At 39.6% G+C, this 22,956-nt stretch overlaps 1 protein-coding gene across 3 annotated transcripts in view; it reads left to right on the top strand.

Moving 5' to 3' along the window:
- The window catches only part of mmp16a (matrix metallopeptidase 16a (membrane-inserted)), a 203,394-nt gene that overhangs the window by 27,207 nt on the left and 153,231 nt on the right, over positions 1-22,956 (top strand). For 2 of the 3 annotated variants that reach the window (XM_084702673.1, XM_084702674.1), the window contains 2 exons: positions 12,352-12,500; positions 17,962-18,084. In XM_084702673.1, the coding sequence (XP_084558799.1) occupies positions 12,352-12,500; positions 17,962-18,084 (272 nt within the window). Of the gene's footprint in view, positions 1-6,727; positions 7,785-12,351; positions 12,501-17,961; positions 18,085-22,956 lie in introns of those variants that run through there. The other variant, XM_084702675.1, reaches the window with a different exon arrangement.

The raw sequence follows: 22,956 nt of genomic DNA on the forward strand, positions 1-22,956 counted from the left end.
TGATTGGTTGGTTTTCAACGAGTGAAGCTGGGGAGCAAAAACGCAACACGGCCAACAGCAGCACTCGCTGAAACACCGAAGTTGGAGACTTGAAATAAAAACGTGCAAATAAATCTATTGTGTCTACACAACACTGTTTTGAACAGATTGACTATATATCATTTGAAATGATAACATTACTTGTTTCCACTTCTGTTGTTGAAGCAAACTGGATTGACTTAGGTGGGTAGAACGTTAGGCTACAGCTTAGCAACCAAACAATATCGTGATTCTACTCGGCTTCAGTTAGCTAGCTAGCTCTAGATATCTTGCTGAAAAATAACATGACAAAGATCTGGACAAACATGCATCGTGAATTGTAGATTTACATGACACAGGTTATTTATTTGAATGAAACACAGTCAGGAACATTAATCAACGTTAGCCCCATTGCCAATAAACTAGGCTAAATGATCACACATTCAACCTTTGCTCTTGCAAGCTAAATTTGTTTACATGCCTACAGTCTAGGTGTTCTAGCTAGAGTCATTTGATGTGTGTAGAAAAACGTATTTAGTATTCTACCTGGTATGCTATATACAGGAAACGTTAGCATTGCTAATAACTGTTAGCACAACATCATACTGTCCTTATAGCTTGCGGTTGCAATGGGCATATGGTCAGAACAGCACCTCTTTCCAGGTTCAGCTTCCTAGCAAATCCTGCTTGAAATTGTACAAGGTTGTCAAAACTGTCTTGGGTGAAATGTTCAGAGCAAATGAATGATTGAGTGTCGAACTTCGCCGGGATCTTCTCATAGACAACAGCAGCCATGCCTGTTGAATGTTTGGCTCCTTTGGAAGACTGTGAGTGTTAGCCTTCCCTGTACAGCCTGGAACACAGCATTTACGACCGTGGTCCATTTTCAATATCCTTGATATAATTCAAAACGTTCTTCTTTGTAATTCCTTATAAGTAGCCTACACAGAGCAGCGCGCAGCTAAACAACTAGTATCGGAGATAGATGCTACCTCGGGCTGATCTGGATGTAAATTCTGGGGCGTGACAAAGATACAGACCAGAGCCAATAAGAAGGGCGATCACCGGTCCTACGTAGGACCGGTAGCTTTGTTGAAAACTTAGCGTTTTACAGCCACATTTTTTCTTTTTGAGATTTGAATAGGAAAGAGGTGTCAATGGACTTTGATATTCACGGTATGTTCAGTTTACCCACCAAACTGTCGTTATTCAACTATGACAAGGTAAAATCGGTTTTGCAGTCAATTGCCCTTTTAAATAATAAAGGTTTATTTTAAAGTATATCAGTTACTGTAGGCCTACTATAATTATAAATAATTATATATGTATATATAGCATAGGTATATTCAGGGCTAGATAAATTGTGTCAACCATATTGTGACAAGTGGTAACCTAATCATCACCCCTGGCAACCACATTATTGAAGCCTATTTTTTTCATGTACTTTATTATATATTACAAATAAATCATCATTGATGGCATTCGAACATTTGCTTTGTGGATGTTTAAATTTGCGTTCTGATATGTTTACTACGTCCCCACTGTCAGACATAGGCTAATTGTTATATTTCCCACATGCAGGGTTTTGATACAGAAATGCATTTTTCATTTGCAATGGCAAGATTAGCTTAGCCTATAACAAAACATGTTAAATTATTTTGATTTGGCATTAGAACTAATCAGACTTCATCTGTAAGCAACCCCACTTAAGCTCACGTTAGCAAACACTAGCTAGTCTGAAAACAGTCTGTTAACATGAATATTTGCAAGTCTCCAAGTTTGGTAGAAAATCTTTGCATGATTGCACACTGTGCATGATTGATGTAAACCAGAGTTATTGCATTAAGTTAGGGCGCCTAACCTAGCGGTTCTAAAATGTTTTATAACATTGAGGAAATGCAGAAACGCACAACAGCAGCTATAAATAGAAAATACCCAAAAAAGATTTAATATTTTTAAATTTATTAATTTTTACCATTGCTTTGGCGCCCCTATGCGCTGCATATAGCGCATACCCACTTTTTGCGCCCCTGAATCCGAGATGTGTGCCAGTAAGTTGCGCCAATAAGGCCAGGCAACGTTACACCCCAATGGGGATTTTTTTCTTTCTTTACTCTTATCAAAATGAAACTGTACACACTGAAACAACTCATGACAAGTAACATTTTTTGTATTACAAGTTTCTTTGAAAATGAATGTTAATATGCAAATGAGCTATACACTAATCAAATATGCCCCAAATAGGCTATTTTTTTCCTTTACTCCTACCACAATAAAACTTAACATAGTAAAAGGGTATGAATATGTTCTAATTTAGACAGGCAGAAACACCATTCATATGACAAATACAACGGCCCAATCTTCATTCAATCATCCTACTGCCAATGACCTGATGGTCATTATCAATCTCCTATCCAAAACATGCCACCCCCAGTCTTTTGGTCCATACTTTCACGTCCCCCTTTCCACTCCATCATTTGGTAAAAGACCCAAAGACTATGGAACTTTGCAGCGGTCGACGTGGGAGGGATAGTTACATTTACGCATTTAGCAGACACTTTTATCCAAAGCAACTTCCAAGAGAGAGATTTATAAAAGTGCATAGGTCATCGATCATAACGAGATAGCTTGAAACATTGCGGGTAGCCAAAACATGAAGCATACATTATGAAAAACCAAATAAGTCCCAAAGGGAAGAACCATAAAAGCATGTTGTCAGACAAGTTACAATTAAACAACATGAACCTCAGAAGTGCAAGAGTGTACCTGTAGAAAAAGCAAGCAACAATAATATAATTCACAGCGAGTACAATAACTTTAAGTCAGTTACAACTAACCAACAAGTCTCAATAAGAGTCATTGTGATCCTGGAGGAAACTAATGTCAGGTCCAACTAATCATTCCTAAGTACTGGAACAAGTGTGTCTTGAGCCTTTTCTTGAACGTTGACGAGACAGTCAGTGTCTCTGACGGGGGTGGGGAATTGATTCCACCATTGGGGGGGCAGACAGGAGAAGAGCTTGTGTTGGGACGGGGCGCTTTTGAGCGGTGGGACCACCAGACAGTTGTCAGAAGAAGACCGCTCGGAAAATAAACTGAGTCACCACATTACGCTGCACCTCAAAATGTTTCTGACCTTAGATCACAATGCTTTCTTATACCAATTTACTATTTTTATTGCTGCATACATGGCCTAACTCTTACATACATATACAGTACATTTGCCTCAACCCCTACTGCAGTTCTGGGCTTGTGCCATTGTTGTTCAGTTTCTGTGCAGGAATGAACAGGGGGACAACCTGGATATTGAGCTCTGAAATGAGCAGTGCAGCAGTGTGATTTGTGCCAGCTTTGCACGAACACTGACAGGAGTTCATGACGACAGGTTCTGAATCACGTAGCTCTTATTGGTGTAGAACACACAAAGAAACAATTCGACAAATATTGATATTGATGTGTTTTTGAAGTGAATTTTGCTACTATTCAGATACCCCTGAATTAAGAATTGGTCTAGTAAACCCATCCCTAAACATTAGCCTACTCTCAAGCTTTTTTTTATTATTCTGCATGGACCTGTGACAAGCTGCTCTGACACTGACAGTACCTATCAACCTGTCTTTGTTTGAAACTGGTGGACAAGAAGATACGACATTCATCCATTCAGTACTTTTATTATTATTCTAACAATGTTTTAGAAATCTGAAACACCTGTCAGAACAGCAGTCTACATTCGCTTGACCTACAGTCGACACGTTAGACCTACAGTCAGATGGATTACCTTACGGTTGACCAGCATAAACACACAGGACATCGTAGTATTTATACTGTTGGTATTATAACCCCATTGCTAAAATGCAGTCTTCGTTTGACTGTTTTAATCGTCTGCGAGCAAAAATAAAAGGCTAAACTACTGATAGCATACAAGTCTAAGCAAACTAGCCTACTGTCATGTTAGCTAACACAATTGCTATGTCCGGTGCCATTAGCAAAAGCTACATAATACCATAATTATGAATAAATGAAGAAGCGTAAAACGTAAATACTTTGTCTAACAGGGTACTCGGTGCTCTGGACGCCCGTTTGGCAATACTGTGTACATGGGAAATTGTAATTAAGGGTAGCTCCTTTAAACACCGGCTATAGAAGGTGGCCTTTACTATGCTGTGTTTACCTCAATAGCGGCCAGCCGGAAGTAGTTACATCTGTTTTGTAGAACCCGGAAAAATGTTGCGCACAACCCCTATTGACCTTACATTTAGGAATTGTAGTTTTCCTGGTAATTGCTATCATATTATGGTCACTAAAACCCACAGATCAAGAAACTGGTTTAGTGCAGCATTCAGGAATATTTGTCGCAGAAATATGGCCAGCACTGTCAGTAAAGACTCTGGTTGGTTGAGAGATCATCTGAGACAGATTACAAGCATTAATCAATGAAACTATCTTTTGTTTCATTGGACATTGATTCGCAAACCAGTCTATGTTCATATCCCCAAGTAAAAAAAGATCACCATTCACATCTCTAACTCTGTCAATTAAGACACATAAACCATTCAGATATTGCACATCAGTCCCAGGAGGTCTATAGCAGCAGCCAACCAACACCGGCTTAAGGTGAGGAAGATGCACTTTAACCCATAGAGATTCTAAATGATCTGAGATCAACTCAGAACACTGTGTTGCCAGAAAGTTATTTCTGATATATAATGCTATGCCACCCCATGATTATTCCTGTTCCTTCTAAAAATATTATAGCCATCAATGGAAATCTCTGTGTCAAGAACAGTATCATCCAGATCAGTCTCTGATACGGCCAAGAAATGAATGGTGTTTTCTTCATGAATGTATGTATGAATGGTGTTTTTCATGTGTTGTGTCTCTCCTGGTGCTGTGCAATGCAGTGATAATAGACAAGATCCTTCCTTTGGACGCAGTTTGTATGTCTGCAGTGCTCCTTTGCACTGTTCCTTTTGTGTGAAACTCTTTCTGGTCTCCATTCCATAGGTCTCATATTTCTTAACCATTTCCTCATAGTACTCATTCATTGCATCCTCACGCAAAGCTTTCGTTTGGGTTTCCATACCGTGTAACACAGTGATTTAAGCTGTGGCCGCATCCAACTCAGATTCAAGTTCCAGTGCTCCCTTTTGTTTCCTTATCAGCTCCTTTTGCTTATTGAGTCTTTCGTCCTACTCCTCCAATGCATGTTTTTCCGGTAGTGCAATTAGTCTTGACTCGAGCATCCTTCACTGCCTCTGTAAGGATGCCGGCAGAAGCAGTAGATGAAACAGTTGACCTATTAGACCTGTCAGAGACAGAAAACACTCTCCAGGAGCGACTTCAGTCTCCAGGAGCGACTTCGAGAACAGTCCTGTTTGTGGAATCAGACAGCCATTTGGATACAACAACAATAAACTCATTGATGCAGGCCATTTTAGGTTTAAACCAAGTGTCATTATCCTCTTTGCAATTCCCTGCATTTAACAGTGTTCGATAGTAAATTTGCCTTTCCATAAATTCTCCCAACAAAGCATGATATTTGTGCATGTTGTCCTTTTCGTCGTCTACATACTGTCCCTCATCAATTCCAGAATTACATTCTTCCTACGTGTTAACTGTCCCGAGCTTAGCTTTTCTGGATAAGTGCATTTTACAAACATTTTCTTCTAAAATGTGTTCCCTGGTGTTCTCTTCGTTTGGCTCCAGTGGAAGGCTCCAATCATAGTCCGTTGCCCCTTTAGTCATAATGCACAGATATATTTTAGATACGCTCCAAGGAGCTATACCTCGTCATTAATGCGTTAAGCAGTGGCTTTTCAAACAATTCATGCGGCTCATTTGTTAAATCCACTTCAATAGTGGTCCTAAATTGAGCTTAACCCAATTACTAACAAAATAATACCCAACAGTTTGGGGATCCGTCAGTATTGTAACATTTTGAGTCCTTAAACCACATACCATTCAACTGCGCGGCTTTTCTGACCATTGCTGTCCATTGTCCTCTGTTGACACGCTTGGTCCAAAACAATTCCAAAACTTTTTCTAGTTTTTAGTCCGTATATGTATACGGATATTTAATTAGACAACCAGCCATTAAACCTAGCATTAGGTGGACAATGTGAGTGTTGTCAAATCATGTAAATTAGTTGATTCTCATGGATATAGGCATAAGGTGGTGTTCATGTAGTGCTCAATTGTGTTAATGACTGGTTGTCTAATTAAATATCCATATACATATTTACATACGATTACAAACGATTCCACTCATTAAGATCCTTATCCATTAATTTATACTATTAAGAGTGTATTAACCGAATAATGTTTAAATGTTGCATTAAAGATACATACCCATATATATTTTAACTAATTACCAAATGACTTGCGATTTAAATCATCAGCATTGTAGTTTTCTGGTGTTCTTTGTGTGATAGACAGATGAAAATGTCCAATGACACTGGACACAGAAATTGCTATATTTGATTGGCTTAGATGGTTTTGGGAGCGGTGTTCCTGCCTCCTTCTACAGACACATCTTTTTTTGCAAGTACACAATTTTTTTTTACAGAGCTTCCTCTCCTGGCACTGGTTTTCACGCCATAAGAGAGAACTCTGTTGATGTACAATATACCATGAGTGGTTGAAAACCTCTCTGAACGGGACTTCCGGTCTGGCGTGTTACGTGATGGAAGCATAGAACAGCAGGCTCGAATTTACTTATTTTGCAAAGCGTTAAAGCTGTAGAAGAATTAACGGACGGAAGAAAATGCCCAGAGGAAAAAAAAGTCACATAAGTAGTGCAAAAATCGACGAAGAGGCCGACCAACTGTCGCTAGCTAGCAGCAACATGGAGGACGACATGACGCGGGAAGAATTAGCACCGAGCGGCGACGCTAACTTGGGCTTAATCCTGAAAGAACTACGAGACTTCAGGAAAGACTCAAACCAACAACTCATCGGTATAAAGGAGGACATAAATAAAATACACCAAAGAATGGAAGAAGCAGAAGAGCGGATCAATGCGGCAGAGTCTCGGATTCAGTCTTGGGAAGAGGTGGTATCTGGGTTGGTAAAACTACAGGAGCAAACGGAGGCTAAACTGACTGATTTGGAGGGGCGTTCGCGTCGGGATAATGTCAGAATATACGGAGTAAAAGAGGGAGCTGAAGACGGAACTACATCGGTGATCGCTTTTGTGGAAGAGATGCTGATGAGAGGTCTGGAGCTCCACCCCTCCACAGCTTTAAACATCGAAAGAGCGCACCGGGCGCTCGGTCCCAAACCCCCACCGGAGGCCCCGCCAAGATCGCTAATGGTGAAGTTCTCCAGCTACAGAGTGAAAGAAGACGTACTCAAAAAAGCCTGGCAGAAAAGAGGTTTTGATTTCAAAGAAAAGAAGATACACTTGGACAACGACTACGCGCCGGAGCTGCAGCGGAGACGGGGCAATATGCGGAAACGAAAGTGGCACTTAAGGAAAGAAACATACGATTTCAAAGCCCTTTCCCGGCCCGATTGAGAGTATTTTTCGAAGACGGCACAGTGATCTACAACTCAGCTGAGGAGGCAACCGCGGACATGGTGGAGAGAGGGATACCAGTGACAGTTCTGAAAAACCCAACCTCCCTTCTGGACCAGATCAACCGGCTGACTTGGAGACCCAGCAGAAAGCAGGACAACAGAGAGTCTTCACGTCTCAAGCCAAACTTCAAGGAGCGGCTCCATGCTTTCCGACACCGGGACACTTGATAAGTACTAGCCTAAATAAGGTTTGGCCATGCTAAAATAACTTGGTAATTTAACCGGTAAAATAGAGAGAATTGATAACTACTTTTATACTCTTTATGTTTCCTCTCCTTCTTTAACGTGACTTCTACGTTAACATGTGATTAATGCATAGGGCATATGGGTGATACATGAGGTCGGGGCGCTACCTCGTGTTCGACATGGACCTAAGCACCAGCTTTAGAGCTGAAGAGGGCCCTCTTTCGTCAGTAGGAAGAGATTTTCCCTCTATATTCTCACCCCAACAGACACAGGCCAAAAATGTAGCCTCAAAATTGGAAGTCAACTTTGTTATTCTTAGATGTTTTTTTTTGTTGTTCCTGTTACCATGTTACTGGTTAATGTTATAGTTCGTGCTACAGTTTGGTATAGCACCAGGGGTGTAAGTTTTCTTTTAAAGATAGAACTGCAGGGACCTAAAATATTTGGAAAAACGTTTAATGACAAGGTCAATTAAAGTACTTACATACAATGTCAATGGTCTGGGAAACCCTGTCAAGAGAAGTAAGGTCATGGCAAAACTAAAAAGAGAGGGAGTAGAAGTAGCTCTCCTGCAGGAGACCCATTTAACAGAACAGGAGCACCAAAAACTTCAGAGGTGGAAGTTCAATCAGCACTCATCCTCATATAGCAAGGGCTCAAGGAGAGGAGTATCAATACTACTCTCAAATAATTTAGACTTCGAATGCACTTATGAAAAAAAAGACAGAGAAGGGAGATTTGTATTTATTCGGGGTAACTTGCAGGGAGTTTTGGTCACTTTTCTGAATGTATATGCTCCTCCGGGATCTGAATGGACATTTTATAAACAAATCTTTGAATTGATCACTTTGGAGGCTCAGGGAACCCTAATTTGTGGGGGAGATTTTAATATCAGACTAAACTCAACAATGGATACATTAAAACCTCTTCACCAAGGTGGGGGGAAAATACCCCAAAATATTAGAATAATGATGGGGGAGCTGGGACTTTCAGATGTATGGAGAGACTTAAACCCAACTAAAAGGGACTACACCTTTTTCTCACATCCACATTCAGTTTACTCAAGGCTAGATTACTTTTTCATGTTTCAAAGAGATTTTTGTAGGGTTCAAAATTGTAATATCGAGACTATGGATTTATCAGATCACGCTCCGATCTCCATGGACTTAATATTAGATCTTGAAAAGAAAAACACAATCTGGAGGCTAAACACAGGAGTGTTGAACCAAATGAAGCCACAAATTAGGAAAGATATAAAAGATTATCTTAATGATAATGACAACGGAGAAGTATCTCCCTTGATCCTTTGGGATGCTTGTAAGGCTGTCCTCAGAGGGAAGATAATTGGCTACAGCTCAAATCTAAAAAAGAAAAGAAAAGAAAATTTGGAGAAGTTAGAAATGGAACTTAAAAAGTTAGAAGATACACATAAGAAAACACTTAATCAAAGAATAAAAATTGAAATAAACAAGAAAAAAAACGAATTGAATGAAATCCTCTCAAATGACATTAAGAAAAATTTGATCTTTTTAAGACAAAGATACTACGAAGCAGGAGGAAAGTCTGCTAGACTACTGGCCTACAAACTAAAAAAAACAACAGGCAGGAAACACAATCCATAAAATTAGGGACCCTACAACAAACTCCATACATCACAAACTAAAAGATATGCAACAATCATTTGAAGCTTTTTATAAGAACCTATATGCACAGCCTTTAGTAGAAGAATTAGAGATTGAGAATTTTTTTTGATTTGATAAAACTATCTAAAGTAAGAGATGAACAAAATGACCAATTAATAAGCTTAATCACAGATAAGGAAATAGAAAAGGCAATTTCACATTTAAAACCTAATAAGGCGGCAGGCCCAGACGGCTTCCCCTCTGAGTGGTATAAGGAAATGAGGGACCTGATGACTCCAATTCTGAAGAATACATTTAACTGTGTTCTCCAGACAGGTGCGACCCCCCCATCATGGAGTGAAGCAGTGATCTCCTTGATACCAAAGGAGGGGAAAGATAAACTTGATTGTGGAAGCTATAGGCCAATAATTGTACTTAACCAAGATTACAAGATTTTTACCCACATCTTGGCAAAAAGACTTGAACAAATTCTCCCCCAAATTATAAGTCTAGACCAGACAGGTTTTATTCAACAAAGACAGACACAAGATAATATACGTAGAACGCTACATGTAGTCGATTATATATCAGAAAATAAAATCCCTGCAGTACTTATGAGCCTTGATGCGGAAAAAGCTTTCGATAGAGTCAATTGGAATTTTTTATATAAAACACTAGAGAAATTTGGTTTTCATCAGACATTTATTAGAACTATTCAAGCCTTATATAACAGCCCAACAGCAAGAATTAAAATAAATGGAGCCTTATCAAATGTTTTCAACCTTAAGAGAGGAACTAGACAGGGTTGTCCGATTAGCCCATTACTATTTGCAATTTACATTGAAGCTTTGAGTCTGGGGGTCATCCAAGATGAAAATATTACCGGCATCAATATGCTAGGACTGGAACATAAACTCTCGCTTTTCGCGGATGATGTTTTAATATATATGTCCCACCCAGAGAAATCACTTTTGAAACTCCTATCATTCCTAGATATTTTCAGTTCTGTGTCAGGTTACAACTTGAATATTGCCAAAACCCAGATACTGAGTTTTAATTACAAGCCTAGCCGAATTATAAACTCTAATATCCAACTCAAATGGGATTTAAACCACATCAAATATTTAGGAGTAGTCATTCCAAAAGAACTAACAAAATTGTATAATTTAAATTTCAACCCCTTGAATCAGAAAATAAAAGAGGATATAAAAAGATGGAATTTATTACCTATATTGAACTTTGAATCACGAATTGAATCAGTAAAAATGAATGTATTACCTAGGATGTTGTATTTATTCCAGACTCTCCCAATTGAAATAACAGACAAACAATTTAATGAATGGGATAAATTAATTTCACGGTATATTTGGCATGGGAGAAAACCAAGAATAAAATTTCGTACTATCCAACTAGCCAAAAATAAGGGAGGACTTGCACTCCCCTGCCTGAAGGACTATTATACATCGGCCCAGCTGAGAAGCGTGTATTGTTGGTGCAACTCAGATTACCGGGCAAAATGGAAAGAAATTGAAGAGAACATATCCGGAGAGGTTCCAATCCAGGCAAGGCTAGGGGATAAAAGATTAGTTATAAATTTAATGGAAACAGATAATAAGTGCATCAATCTCTCATTGAAAACATGGTTAAACACTATCACTAGGTGTGATTTGCAAGAAGAAATGAAAATCCTGAAATGGCGCGCTCATGACCTCGACTTTTTACCAAGCAAATTGGACGCAAATTATAAGGGCTGGGCTAAACAGGGTCTCTCCTCATACTGCACCTTCTTTAATAAGGGAACAATGAGCGACTTTCAAACGTTAAAAAGACTACATGGGTTGAACAATTGTGATTTTTTTAGATTTCTACAGGCGCGTCATCACATCAATAGCTCCCTGTTAGTTAGTCAAAATGCCTTTGAAAACTCTTTAATGAAAGTTTTTATCAGTGCGTACAGGTCAGACTCTGGGTTTAAAGTAATCTCAAGATTATATAAGGGCCTTCAGGATATCAAACAGGCAAGTACCACCTATATTAAACAGAAATGGGAAAGGGAAACTAAGAGAGGTATCCCAGAGGAAGTTTGGCTACAATATTGTGAATTTCAATGGAAAATATCAGGCTCAGTCTCATGGAGAATGTTTGGCTGGAAGAGCCTAAGTAGATTCTTCATTACTCCTATCCAGTCATCTCATCACTCAGGCTGTTCCAGCTGCTGGAGGCAATGTGGCTCTGTGGAAGGCAATCACTACCACTTGTTTTGGGAATGTCCTAAAATCTTCACTTTCTGGCAGAAGATCCATACAGAGCTAGAATCTGTATTTGAGACTAAAATTAATTTTAATTGGGACTAACTACTTTTTGGTTTACTTCACTCAATCTCTACAAATTATCGAACAAAATACCTCTTTGGAATTCTTAGTATAGCTGCCAGGAAAGCAATTACAAGTAAATGGCTAAAACCAGACATCCCATCTTTAGAAAATTGGTATGATATTATCCACGACATATTTGTAATGGAAAGAATAACGTCCTCCGTGAAGCTCCAGCAGAGCAAATTCGAAAAAGTATGGGAAAAGTGGAAGAGATATATTGCACAGAAACGACCTTCTTTTGTCTGATCTGTTGTCTTTGTGTTTTATTTATTTTCTCTCTTATGTGTCATGTTTTTCTTTTTAGCTTTCAAATACAACCCCTGCAGTACTTCTTATTTCATTCCACATCTTTGAAACTGAAACCACCCCCTGTTCTTTTTGTTCCTTTTATTGTCTCTATGTATAAAAAAAAAAGAAGGGATGGAGCAGCGTTAATTTTGCATCAAGATGATTGTAAACTGCATATACAAATGTGTCTCCAAATAAAGAAAAAAAAAAAAGAAAACCTTTCTGAACACTGTAAAAGTTTTTGTACCTCTAATCTTTTTTTCTCTTCTCCCTCGTCTCTGCAGACATGGCTCCAGAGGTATGGCTACCTTCCTCCCACAGATCCCCGAATGTCGGTTTTGCGCTCGTCCCAGGCCATGCAGTCTGCTATCGCTGCCATGCAGCGCCTTTATGGGCTCAACGTCACAGGTTCACTGGACAGGAACACTGTAGAGTGAGTCTGTCACACACATCACTATGCCCTTTAGTTAATGTGTTCATTAGGGCTGGGCGGTATGGCCTAAAATGTATATCACAGTATAGTTTAAAGCACAGACGGTACCGCTATATTTGTTTTTCTCAACATTTCTATATAAATGCATCTGAAGGGGTAAAGCACTGGTATGGAAACTGTATTACAAGGACACGTGACACAATCTGATGAAAAGGGGCCATTGTTGGTATTTTTTTTTTTTTTACAGTTTCCCTTTTCTTGCATATTTCAAAAGTTAAAGTGTTGAAGAAGTCACTCAATATATAAAACCACATGTTTAGCATCACTAAATAACTAAATACTCATAAATTTAGTTTTGTTTACCACTTGCTAAGCTTCCAGTTGGGTATGTCATGCATGGTGTTATTTGATTTGCATCACGGTGGAGCCGGTTTTCCCTAGGCTACTTGTTGCATGAATAGGGGGTCAATGGTTACTATTTCAACGATTGTTGTCTATCCCTTCAATAATTCAGCAAAATTGTATTTATTATAAAGGATGTCACACTCGTTGAGGGTTAGACTGCAGTTGGTCTATAAATGTGTAGCCCAACATTATCAACATTCTATTGCCGGCTGACAATGATCACGCATTATGTGTTCATACGAACATTGTTCCTGTTTTATGCCATTTGTGTATTGCTATATCCATGGCTCAAGAAAACAACCAAGGAGGATAAAGTGGTAGGAATAGTGCCCATTCCCGGGATGCAGCAGATTTGCAATGTGCAGGTATTTTTGACATCAGTGGACACATTAATTTATTGAACAAAATTAACAGATCTATACTATATATAAGTATATTCACTTCATATAGTCGTTCTGTTAGCTAGCCAGCATTTCATCCATAAAGAAACCCCTATGAAAGCAGCTGAATCAATGTTATGCCAGCAGTCAGCACTAATCTGGCCATATTAGTTGTATAAGCAAATTTGCTTCTAATGTAACTGAATTTCCATATTTTCCTTACTACGAACTTGAATTTTATTGTGAATGCCTTTCCTGATTGCATTAGTTCATTAACTAAACAAAATTCACTGAAGTTATCATACGGCTTCTTATACAGCCTCTTAGTGCACGTGCTAGTGAAACGTATGGTGCGAACTGAACATGGCTGAAAAAGATCTGTCGTGAAACTGTCAGCAAATTATTTTGGGGAAATGTTAAAATGCTTATCCAAACAACGGCAATTGCGGCACTGCACTCTCTTGGATTTTAAAAAGGACCTTTGCAAAATATGAACTTTGCGGAGTGTGCGGTTCTCAAGATAATTGTTTGGTATACAAAAATGTCAAAATTATGCAAAAAAATATTTTTTCATTTCACTGAACAAGATTCTAAGAACCTAGTCAGTAAAATGATCCAAATTCCTATCAGAAACGGAAGTTGATCTACCACCGAATGAGAGGTAATATGTAGCTTTCAACAGTACTTTTATGGGATCAACAGAAAACAATATTTGTAGATGGCTAGGTATAATAAATGATCACATGGCTGAATACTTGATTATGTAGGCTGACATTAAACATTTCACAATTCTAACCCTTTTGGTATTTTTTATTTAAATGGCGACACTATTTCATGCTGCTTTTTGTGACGTTTACATTTCTGTAAGCGTCTGAATTTAAAGCTGGGTGATTAGACACCCCTCTCTTCCATTTTTGCAATCCTTATGACGATGCGGAAGGTTGCTTGCGTAGATTTATTGCAATGTTTGCGTTAAAGTTGAGTTAAAGTATGGTACTTTTATGCCGTGCCTGGTGAGAATGGGGCTGTGGCAAATCTTCTTTCCTGAAGGCTCTACCATGGTCAGCACGGTATAGTCAATGGCCGGGTTTCCCAGATTCGTTAAGAACCTCTTAAAGCTAAGAGCTTCTTAAGAACGTTCTAAGAGTGCTCGCTCTTAGAACGTTCTTAAGAAGCTCTTAGCTTTAAGAGCTTCTTAACGAATCTGGGAAACCCAGCCAATATCTGTACCACAGGGCAAATTCATACATGTATATTTGTCTACCGTTAAAACCATCTGCCCCTACTCTTCATGTAACCCAGGTTTTCCAGGATTCAGATTAAGCATAGTCTATAGGACCAACAATCACATTCAATGGAGGATCACTCTTGACATGTTTGGTAGAATCTGTATCAGCAAAACAATCCTTAAGAGCATTAGAAAACCATTTTCTTTATATTTTATTAGGCAGCACAGATGGCCACAAGCCTTCTAACCCCAAACAATAGTGGCTATTCCAGACACAGTCCCAATTTTCTGCTTGGCATTGTTGCAACAGAAAGAAAAAAATCGACCCATTTGAGACAGATCCTCCCTGACAGAATTCAAGTTAGGCATTTTTACTAGATAAAAGGAGTCTTTACAAGGGGGCAGACCTCAGCAGCTGGATCATAGGGGAGTAAATGCCACACTATTGTAAACTCTCAGCCTTGCGCTAGGTAAAAAAGTATCTGATGGTCTACACCATTCGTTCTCAAATTGTGGTCCGCGGACCACTGGTGGTTCGCGACAGCCACAAATAAATGAATGCGACATTTCTAACATACAACTCAGAAAGAAGAAAACACAGTCAGTAGTAGCCTATTAAAATGGACTACACACGTTCCGCATTCTGACATCGCAGCCTCTGCATGGGTTGTACCAGAGCCTCTCTGGATGTACAATGTGAGGGAGTTCTCCCCGCCCAAATAAAGTTGGTTGGGTCCAGCTTTGGTAGGGACACTGCCCTGCCACCCCCCCAACCCCCCCCCCCCCCCCCCCAATTAAAAAAAACATATGGTTATTGGTTCATGTTTTATGGAGCTGTACTAGGCCAACGTCATCTGTACTGGACTTCTGAGCAATAAAATAATGAATTATATTTGGGCATCCCAATTTATAGCACCTTTTTACTACCTAAAAGTGTAAGTGTGAAAGATAACATTCATGGGTAATATTTAGTGCTGTCAGTTAAACGTGTTAATAACGGCGTTAAAGCAAACCCATTTTAACAGCGTCAATTTCTTTATCGCGAGATTAACGTTTTTTTTGGCCTAGCAAACTTTGTAGTTTTTCACATGCTGTTGCAACAACTACTGACGTTAGAAAAACTACAACACCACACCGGATCTAGCTAGACCGGAAACAAAATAACAGGCACGCCGCACACACTTGTTTGAGCTTGCGAGCCGGCTAACTACGGAGAGCTACGGAGACCCCTTGGCTGTGATTGGTCAGTATTAAGTACCGCTTGCATCAGGGGCGGGGTTGCCGTGATAGCAGGACGAATAGAATCCTTTGACCGCCATTGCTTGTAAAGTTTTTACAATTCATATTGTAAAACGGTACATGTAAATCAGCATCTGAATTAAAATGTGCGTCTTTTATTGATGAAACGGCTAATTTGTAAATTTGCTCCAACTTCTCGGTAACATAGGTAAATAAACACTCAACGACGTCTAAACAAAAAAACGTTGCGCCACCTACTCTTCTGGCGGTGAATTGTTTTCAGCACCCACAGCCTACGGAGAACCATAAACGTAGTCTATCCGTCCGTATCCGTGCGTATCCGTGCGTCCACCCATCCGTAAACGGAGACGCAGAAGCATATTTTGGCCTTAAGGAGTACATTTAGTCATTTAGCAGACGCTCTTATCCAGAGTAGTAGGCTACGTTTGGAAGTGGATGGCGAGCACGAGATGCCAAAATGGATGCCAATAAGATTCTGAATGGAAAGTTTACTTTTAAAAAGTTGCCAAATGGCCTCCCCCCCTCCCCTCTCCCGCTATTGTAATGAGGGAGACTCCCGGACGTCCGGTAGACTTGGGATGTCTGAAAGTGATCTGGTATTGTCGTTGTGAACTGAGCTATCATTGCAGCACGTCCAGTCTGAAATACCACTTGATGGTCAAGCACACAGCTGATGCAAATTCTCCACCCCCTCGTCAAAGCCAGGTGATTGCAATGTTGTTTTCAATTAAAACATTTTTTGGCACCAAGCAATCCGATCCACTTTTCCATGTTTATAAGAGCATTAAAATGAGAAAAAATTATGGACAAAAATAAATTAAGGGACATTTAGAATAGATAAAAATGTGTGATTAATTGCGATTAATCGCGAGTTAACTATGACATTAATGCGATTAATCGCGATTAAATATTTTACTCGTTTGACACCACTAGTAATATTGTCTAAACTTCCCCTTACCAAAATGGACGATTCAACTTCTCACCTGAACCCCTGATGCTGATTCCTCACCAACCTGCTATACATTTGTATTTTCAGGGTGCTGTTTTTCCTACACAGTAATTCATCAATTTAATACAGACACTAACCATGCTTTGTTGACTGCTGACATTGGTCGAGATTGCAGGGATAGCCATATTACATTCATAAAGGCCTATGTAGCCGGTGTGAATCGGTGAAACTCACTCCTCAAGTATGTAATAGGCCACCTGCGTCATTGAATAGCTAGCTTTTCTTTGGTGTAGCTGGTAGTGGTGGCGCATGGGAAGTCAGAGATGCTAGTACCGATTGCTGGTCCGGGCGGCCCAACTGTAACAATATGCGTCAGGGAGGATGGATGGGAGCAGGGCCGGAGTGATGGCATCACTAGACAAGGTTTTACATAAATCTCCAAAAGCTATTTTGCGCTCAAATAATGGCCAAACATTTTGTGTGGAAATCCCTATCTGCATCATATCAAACCCATATGTCCTAGGTTTGGGCTAGAATATTTACAACGTCTGGCTCCGTGCTTGATTAACACTCGGATTGTTAAGTCTCAAAACTTTTTTTCTTAGCGCAAATTATAATTAGCAGAAGAGCCTAAATGATCCATTAGAAAATCATGTGCCGCTAACAATTGTATGGCGCCAGGTCTGGAGGCCTGTTGTTCCGGGGATATAGCCTACTATTTAGTTAAATGGTCTGCAAGTTTTTATTTATTGGCCAAGTGGTCCTTGGTCTGAAATTTTGAGAAACAGTGGTCTACGCCTAACTGAAACATCATTTGGTCGACAAATTATTTGTGAATTTGGTTGTTGTGAAGAGAATTTGGGCAACATTATTTTTCTGTGGCGAAAGGTTTCTGATTTGCTGTAGAATTATTCATAGGAAGAATTTGTTACCATTGTCTATAAAATACCACTTTTTTTCTGTTTCCTTGTGCTTCTTATTGGTAATTATGTAGTGATAACACGATAAGGTAAATAAATCTTTTATTATACCTGGTGTGTGTATTAGTATACTTGTGTGAAAACATTAATTGAGTGATTATATTGCATTAGTCTATCACATACTCACATTATAAATGTATTTTTCCATACCAGCCGTACCAACTTCATAGGTACATTAGCTGTAAATAGTACAATGATATCCTCATCATAGCACCTGTTGCAGTCCAAAATCTTAGCAAATGGCATTCTGTTTTTCCAGCTGGATGAAGAAGCCCCGGTGTGGGGTCCCAGACCAGCTCGGGGAGGTGTCCAAATTCAATGTCCGGAAAAGGCGGTACGCCCTCACAGGGCAGAAGTGGCAGCACAAGCATATCACATACAGGTAGGTGGGTAGGTTGAGCCGGACTGTGTATATGCATGTGTCAGACCCAGAGAGAAATACAGTACATACAGTATTTTCAGGTACTTTACAGATGCTTGAATTGGGTTTGATTGAACTTCTCCAATTTAACGAGACTAGCACACAGATCTAAAAGAGATTACTCATCCTACTGTACACCAAGGAAAGCATTGGGTCTGTAGTAAGCCTCACACCATCATGGAGTGTGTTCTCTAAATATGCACAACAACACATGCACACACACAGATAAGCAACAACATTATCAAATCACATAATATTCAAACAGGTTATAGCAATCACATTCCTTCCCTTTAGTCACACATTTTTACTTCAATTGGTGTTCAACGGACAAGAAACGAAAAACTCCTGGTGTCTCTCATTCTTCCATAGATTTTTATGCATTTTTCAACCTCTTCCTCAGTTTATTGCTATCATGTTGCTTCATCTATTTCAAGGTGTATGTCAACCTACAGAGATGTTCAGATTTTATTTGTGGGCACTGTGATGGAAAATTCTGACGGTGCTGTGTAATTTGAATAGACAAGATGGCGGTTCAAATACAACTTATTTAGTTCGTACAAAACATAAGAAAACAGAGTACTCTGTGACCCGTCATAAGTACTCTGTGACCCGTCATAACGAAGGACATATATAAGCTACAGGTCATTCAGATGAGTTTACCTTCTAACCAAGGTAGGATAGGCTAACGTTAAAACTACAGCATAGCTAACCTAAACTATGTACATAACATAATCCAATGGCCTATGTTATGTACATATGGAGATGGTGGGCACACATGTTAACACACTTGCCCACAATCTCAAACATCTCACTTCATGTAACGTATTTCAGTATGACAGATTTAAAAAAACAGAAAAAGTGCATTCTTTGGATGTATTCAGAATTTCGCCGCGACCACAACGAACATTGCCAGATGCCAGATGTTAGCATCGGTGCTGCGTCTCTTCTGGAACTGAATCAGAATTTGCCTTGAATTCTTTAAACAAATCAGTATAACGATCTTTCAGGTGCTTAGCTAAATTGGAAGTATTACCTCCCTTGGTTTGAAGACCACGGAAGCATTTTTTGCATAATGGCTTCTGCGGATTAATTATAACGCCACGGTCATCTGCCTCAAACGCGAAGTATTTCCAAACACAACTTTTTGTGCCTTTCTTGTCAACAAGTCGAGGTGGGGCGATCACTGCAGTTGCTATCTTGGTTTTCTGAATGTCAAAGTCGATTGGGAAAACACCTGAATACCCCCATCAGTTCCAGAAGAGGCGCAGCACCGATGCTAACATCTGGCATCGGCGCTCACGGTGCTTCAAAAAAATGGGCATCGTTGGTGTTTTGTTATTTCAGTATCATAAGTATCGGTTCTCGTGACATCCCTACGCTACTTGCCTTGGGGAGAATGTCCCTGTACTTACTGTAAGTCGCTCTGGATAAGAGCGTCTGCTAAATGATAAAATGTCTAAATGTAGATGGTCAATCAATCAATGTAGCGGTCTCTGTGATTGTTAGCACTAGTAAGTGACAATTAAGACAACATAACCCCAGGCCAAGTGTCCCAAAGTTCTTTGATGTCACAGCTCCCTCTCTAAATGAGGAGATAGTACAAACACAGAACACAGGACACAATCTCCATAGCAAAACGATCAGGGGTCTCATTTATAAAGCTTGCGTACGCACAAAACGGGGCTGAAAATGTGCGTACGCCACTTTCCACGCAAAGGTTGTGATATATTAATAGATTACTGTTCATAACAAAACGCTTTTGTTTTCAAATTGTATCTGGACTCGCAGTATCACTGCCACAGTTGACGCCACTCGCAGTTTTTTTTAAATTGGTGATCTACCGGCCATCACATTTTCGGAGTTTTCGGGCTCCACCAATAGGCTAGCAGTGTCTGAGAAGTTCTCATGCACTATGATTAACCGTAAAGAACAATCGTATGCCAGGGTCATGATGAGATACTAGATTAGCATTCATGAGGTGCTTTGCATTGACTATTTATGGTTAAAAATGGGCGTGTTCAGGGCGAGGTACAATGCTGATTCACGTACGCACACTTGTGGGTAATCTGTGATTTATAAAGGGAACATTGCGTACAGGTGTGCGTACGCACGGTTTTATAAATCTGAATTTTTGTGTGCGTACGCCATTTTAGGCTTTTGGGCGTACGTACACTTTTAGTAAGAATCCTACACACAGTTTTATAAATGAGACCCCAGAGCAGCTGGATCAACTGATCTATCTAAAACTAATCTCTCAGGTCACGAGAACTCAAGTCCCCCAACCTCCATGCCTGTGGCTCCTTAGTTAGGTATCATAAAACAACAGGTCATAAATACCTTAAGACAATCTGACTTCTTTCCTTACAAGAGAGTCATATAAGATTCTACACCCATTTTCCAGAGAAAAGTATACATTCACTGTTTATCCTTTATCAATGAACAAAGGAGCTTACAGATTACCGCTTATAAAACACATACATTATAACTATGTCCTAAAATGTTATCACAGCACCACCAACCAACATGATACAGAAAGATAATCCAGGGTTTTTCCTGCTTTGAAAATGTTCAGGTGGCCCACCTAACACCTGGAACACACTGGCTGCAAAGTGCCACAAATGGCGCAAGGCTGTTCACACTATACGCACATTTCTCTGCGCCAGCCACCAAGCCTTTCACCTCCTCTGAGCTTTACTTTTTCACATTGAAAGCTGAGATGGGACATAAACATGACAGGCTATATATAGGCAACTTTTTTGCCATAGTCTTTGAAAAATATGTCCTGTGGGTCATACATGCAGGCCTAGGCTACCTCTCAACTTTGATGATTAACTTTGCTTTGTCAATCTTTTTTAAAACGTCTCTACTAGTTTGTGATGTAAGGTTTTGGTGTCTCTTCTGCTTGAGTGTATGCCAGCTCGTCTGTCTCGCTCTTTGTTAATAGACACAGTCTACTGTTTAGAAACAACTGGAAAAAAACTACTATGTTGGCTGGACAGGCAATGCAATCATCAATCAGGGTTTTTTATTTGTAAATGTTTAGAATTGATTGGATATAGTTATTATCGGAGTAAACACATGGTTGGCTGTTAGTTACTAGAGTAGTAAAGTTAGGTATATCATCTTGCAGCCAGATTTGCAAGCGACTATCGAAAACATTTGACCAGCTGCCAAAACGATTGCTGCAGAGGGCGAGCTGATCATGGCGAGTTGATTGCGGTTCCCAGGCGTAAGCCTTCTAGAAGAGATAGTGCAAATAAACAGTGGCGGTTCTAGACACATTTTACTGGGGGGGCCAGGGGGGGGCAGTGTTTAATCATAGGGTCACATAAAAAAACGGAAACAAATTATATTTAAATATATAATAAATATATTATTTTATATTATATGAATTACTTAAATTTTGCATTACATTAAAATCATACAAACATCTCTGGCTCTCCCTCTTCCAGCTCCTCAGCTCTCTCAATACCTTGATATGTTTCGCTCACTTTTTTATTTACTGGGGCCAAAAAGGCTGCAATGTCCCTTCCTCGTTTCACGATGACTAGTAGAAGAAGAAAAAAGTGTAAAAAAAATTATTCAGTCAGCTTGGGGGGGGGGGGGGGCATTTTGGGCAGGGACATTTTTACAGGGGCCAGTGTCCCTGTAGGCCCCCGTGTAGAACCGCCCCTGCAAATAAAACAACTATTGTCCATGTATTCATTGCTGTAATATTTGTATTTTATACCATGGTCTGGGTGAATACTCGATTCTGATTGGCTGCAGGGGTGTACATTATAGGGTGATAACGGAGACCTACTGCGTCATTGCAGAAAAACTGTCTTTTCACCGTTCTAAATTATTCCGCTGGCTACACAGGAGCCTGTACAAAGTATCTGAAATAAGTAACCATAACAACAGTGACGGAGTCAAAGCCTCCATTTACAATTTTGAAAGACTTTAACAAGCTAACTTGTATTTACAACAATGAGTGACTTCAATATTTATTTTAACCTATTTGAAAAATGTTTCTTTTCTGAATGTAGTGTGTCAGTGTCACGTAACCGCTCATCTCACATCCCATTTGCTATTCACCTCGCTAGTCAATCTACTTCAGTTGGTCTGCGGCCAACACGACAGTAGCAGCAACTCTACTCTACACATGGCCGATTATTTTCTTCTTAAAAATATTTTAAGGGACAATGACATGGCTCGATAGCTGGCTAGTCTTGTTGTTAAACATACTGACAAATTATAATCACTGTTTGGAAAAAATGAAAAAACTTTGATGCGATCATCTCACAGCCATTTGCTATTCAACTCGCTCCACATGCTGCGGCCCTAGTAGGCCTACTAGTATATGGCCGATATTGTTCGTGAAAATCTTGATATTGATTTTGGGACAGTGACATGGCTGGTTAGCTAGCAAATCTTATTGTCAAACATACTGTAAAATTATTTTTACTGTTTGTCAACCGTACACTATGTTATTGCCTTTAAATCTTGCTAGCATAATGTTAGGTTTTGGGCTAAAAACTCAGCCAAAGGGAAGCCGGTGTTGTTGGTTCTATGAGCTGAGCGGACTATAAATATCAGAGTTGGCTAACGTTGAAAAACGTTAGATTTCTATTGCAAAACGAAAGCGTCGGACGGTTCACGCCTCCGCATCGTCCGTTATCAGATGATATTGGACACCTCGTCGGGCATTATCCCTTACTTATATTGTAAATTGGCAACTTATATTTTACTTTATTGTATATTTTATTTTAATTGTATTCCACTTAGTATTGCTAGTTTATGTATCCTTAGTATAGTTAGACCACATATTTAAATTTAAGATTCCTATATGTT

Source organism: Hypomesus nipponensis, chromosome 8, assembly GCF_054491055.1.
Source record: "Hypomesus nipponensis isolate SF chromosome 8, ASM5449105v1, whole genome shotgun sequence".
Lineage (NCBI taxonomy): Eukaryota > Metazoa > Chordata > Actinopteri > Osmeriformes > Osmeridae > Hypomesus > Hypomesus nipponensis.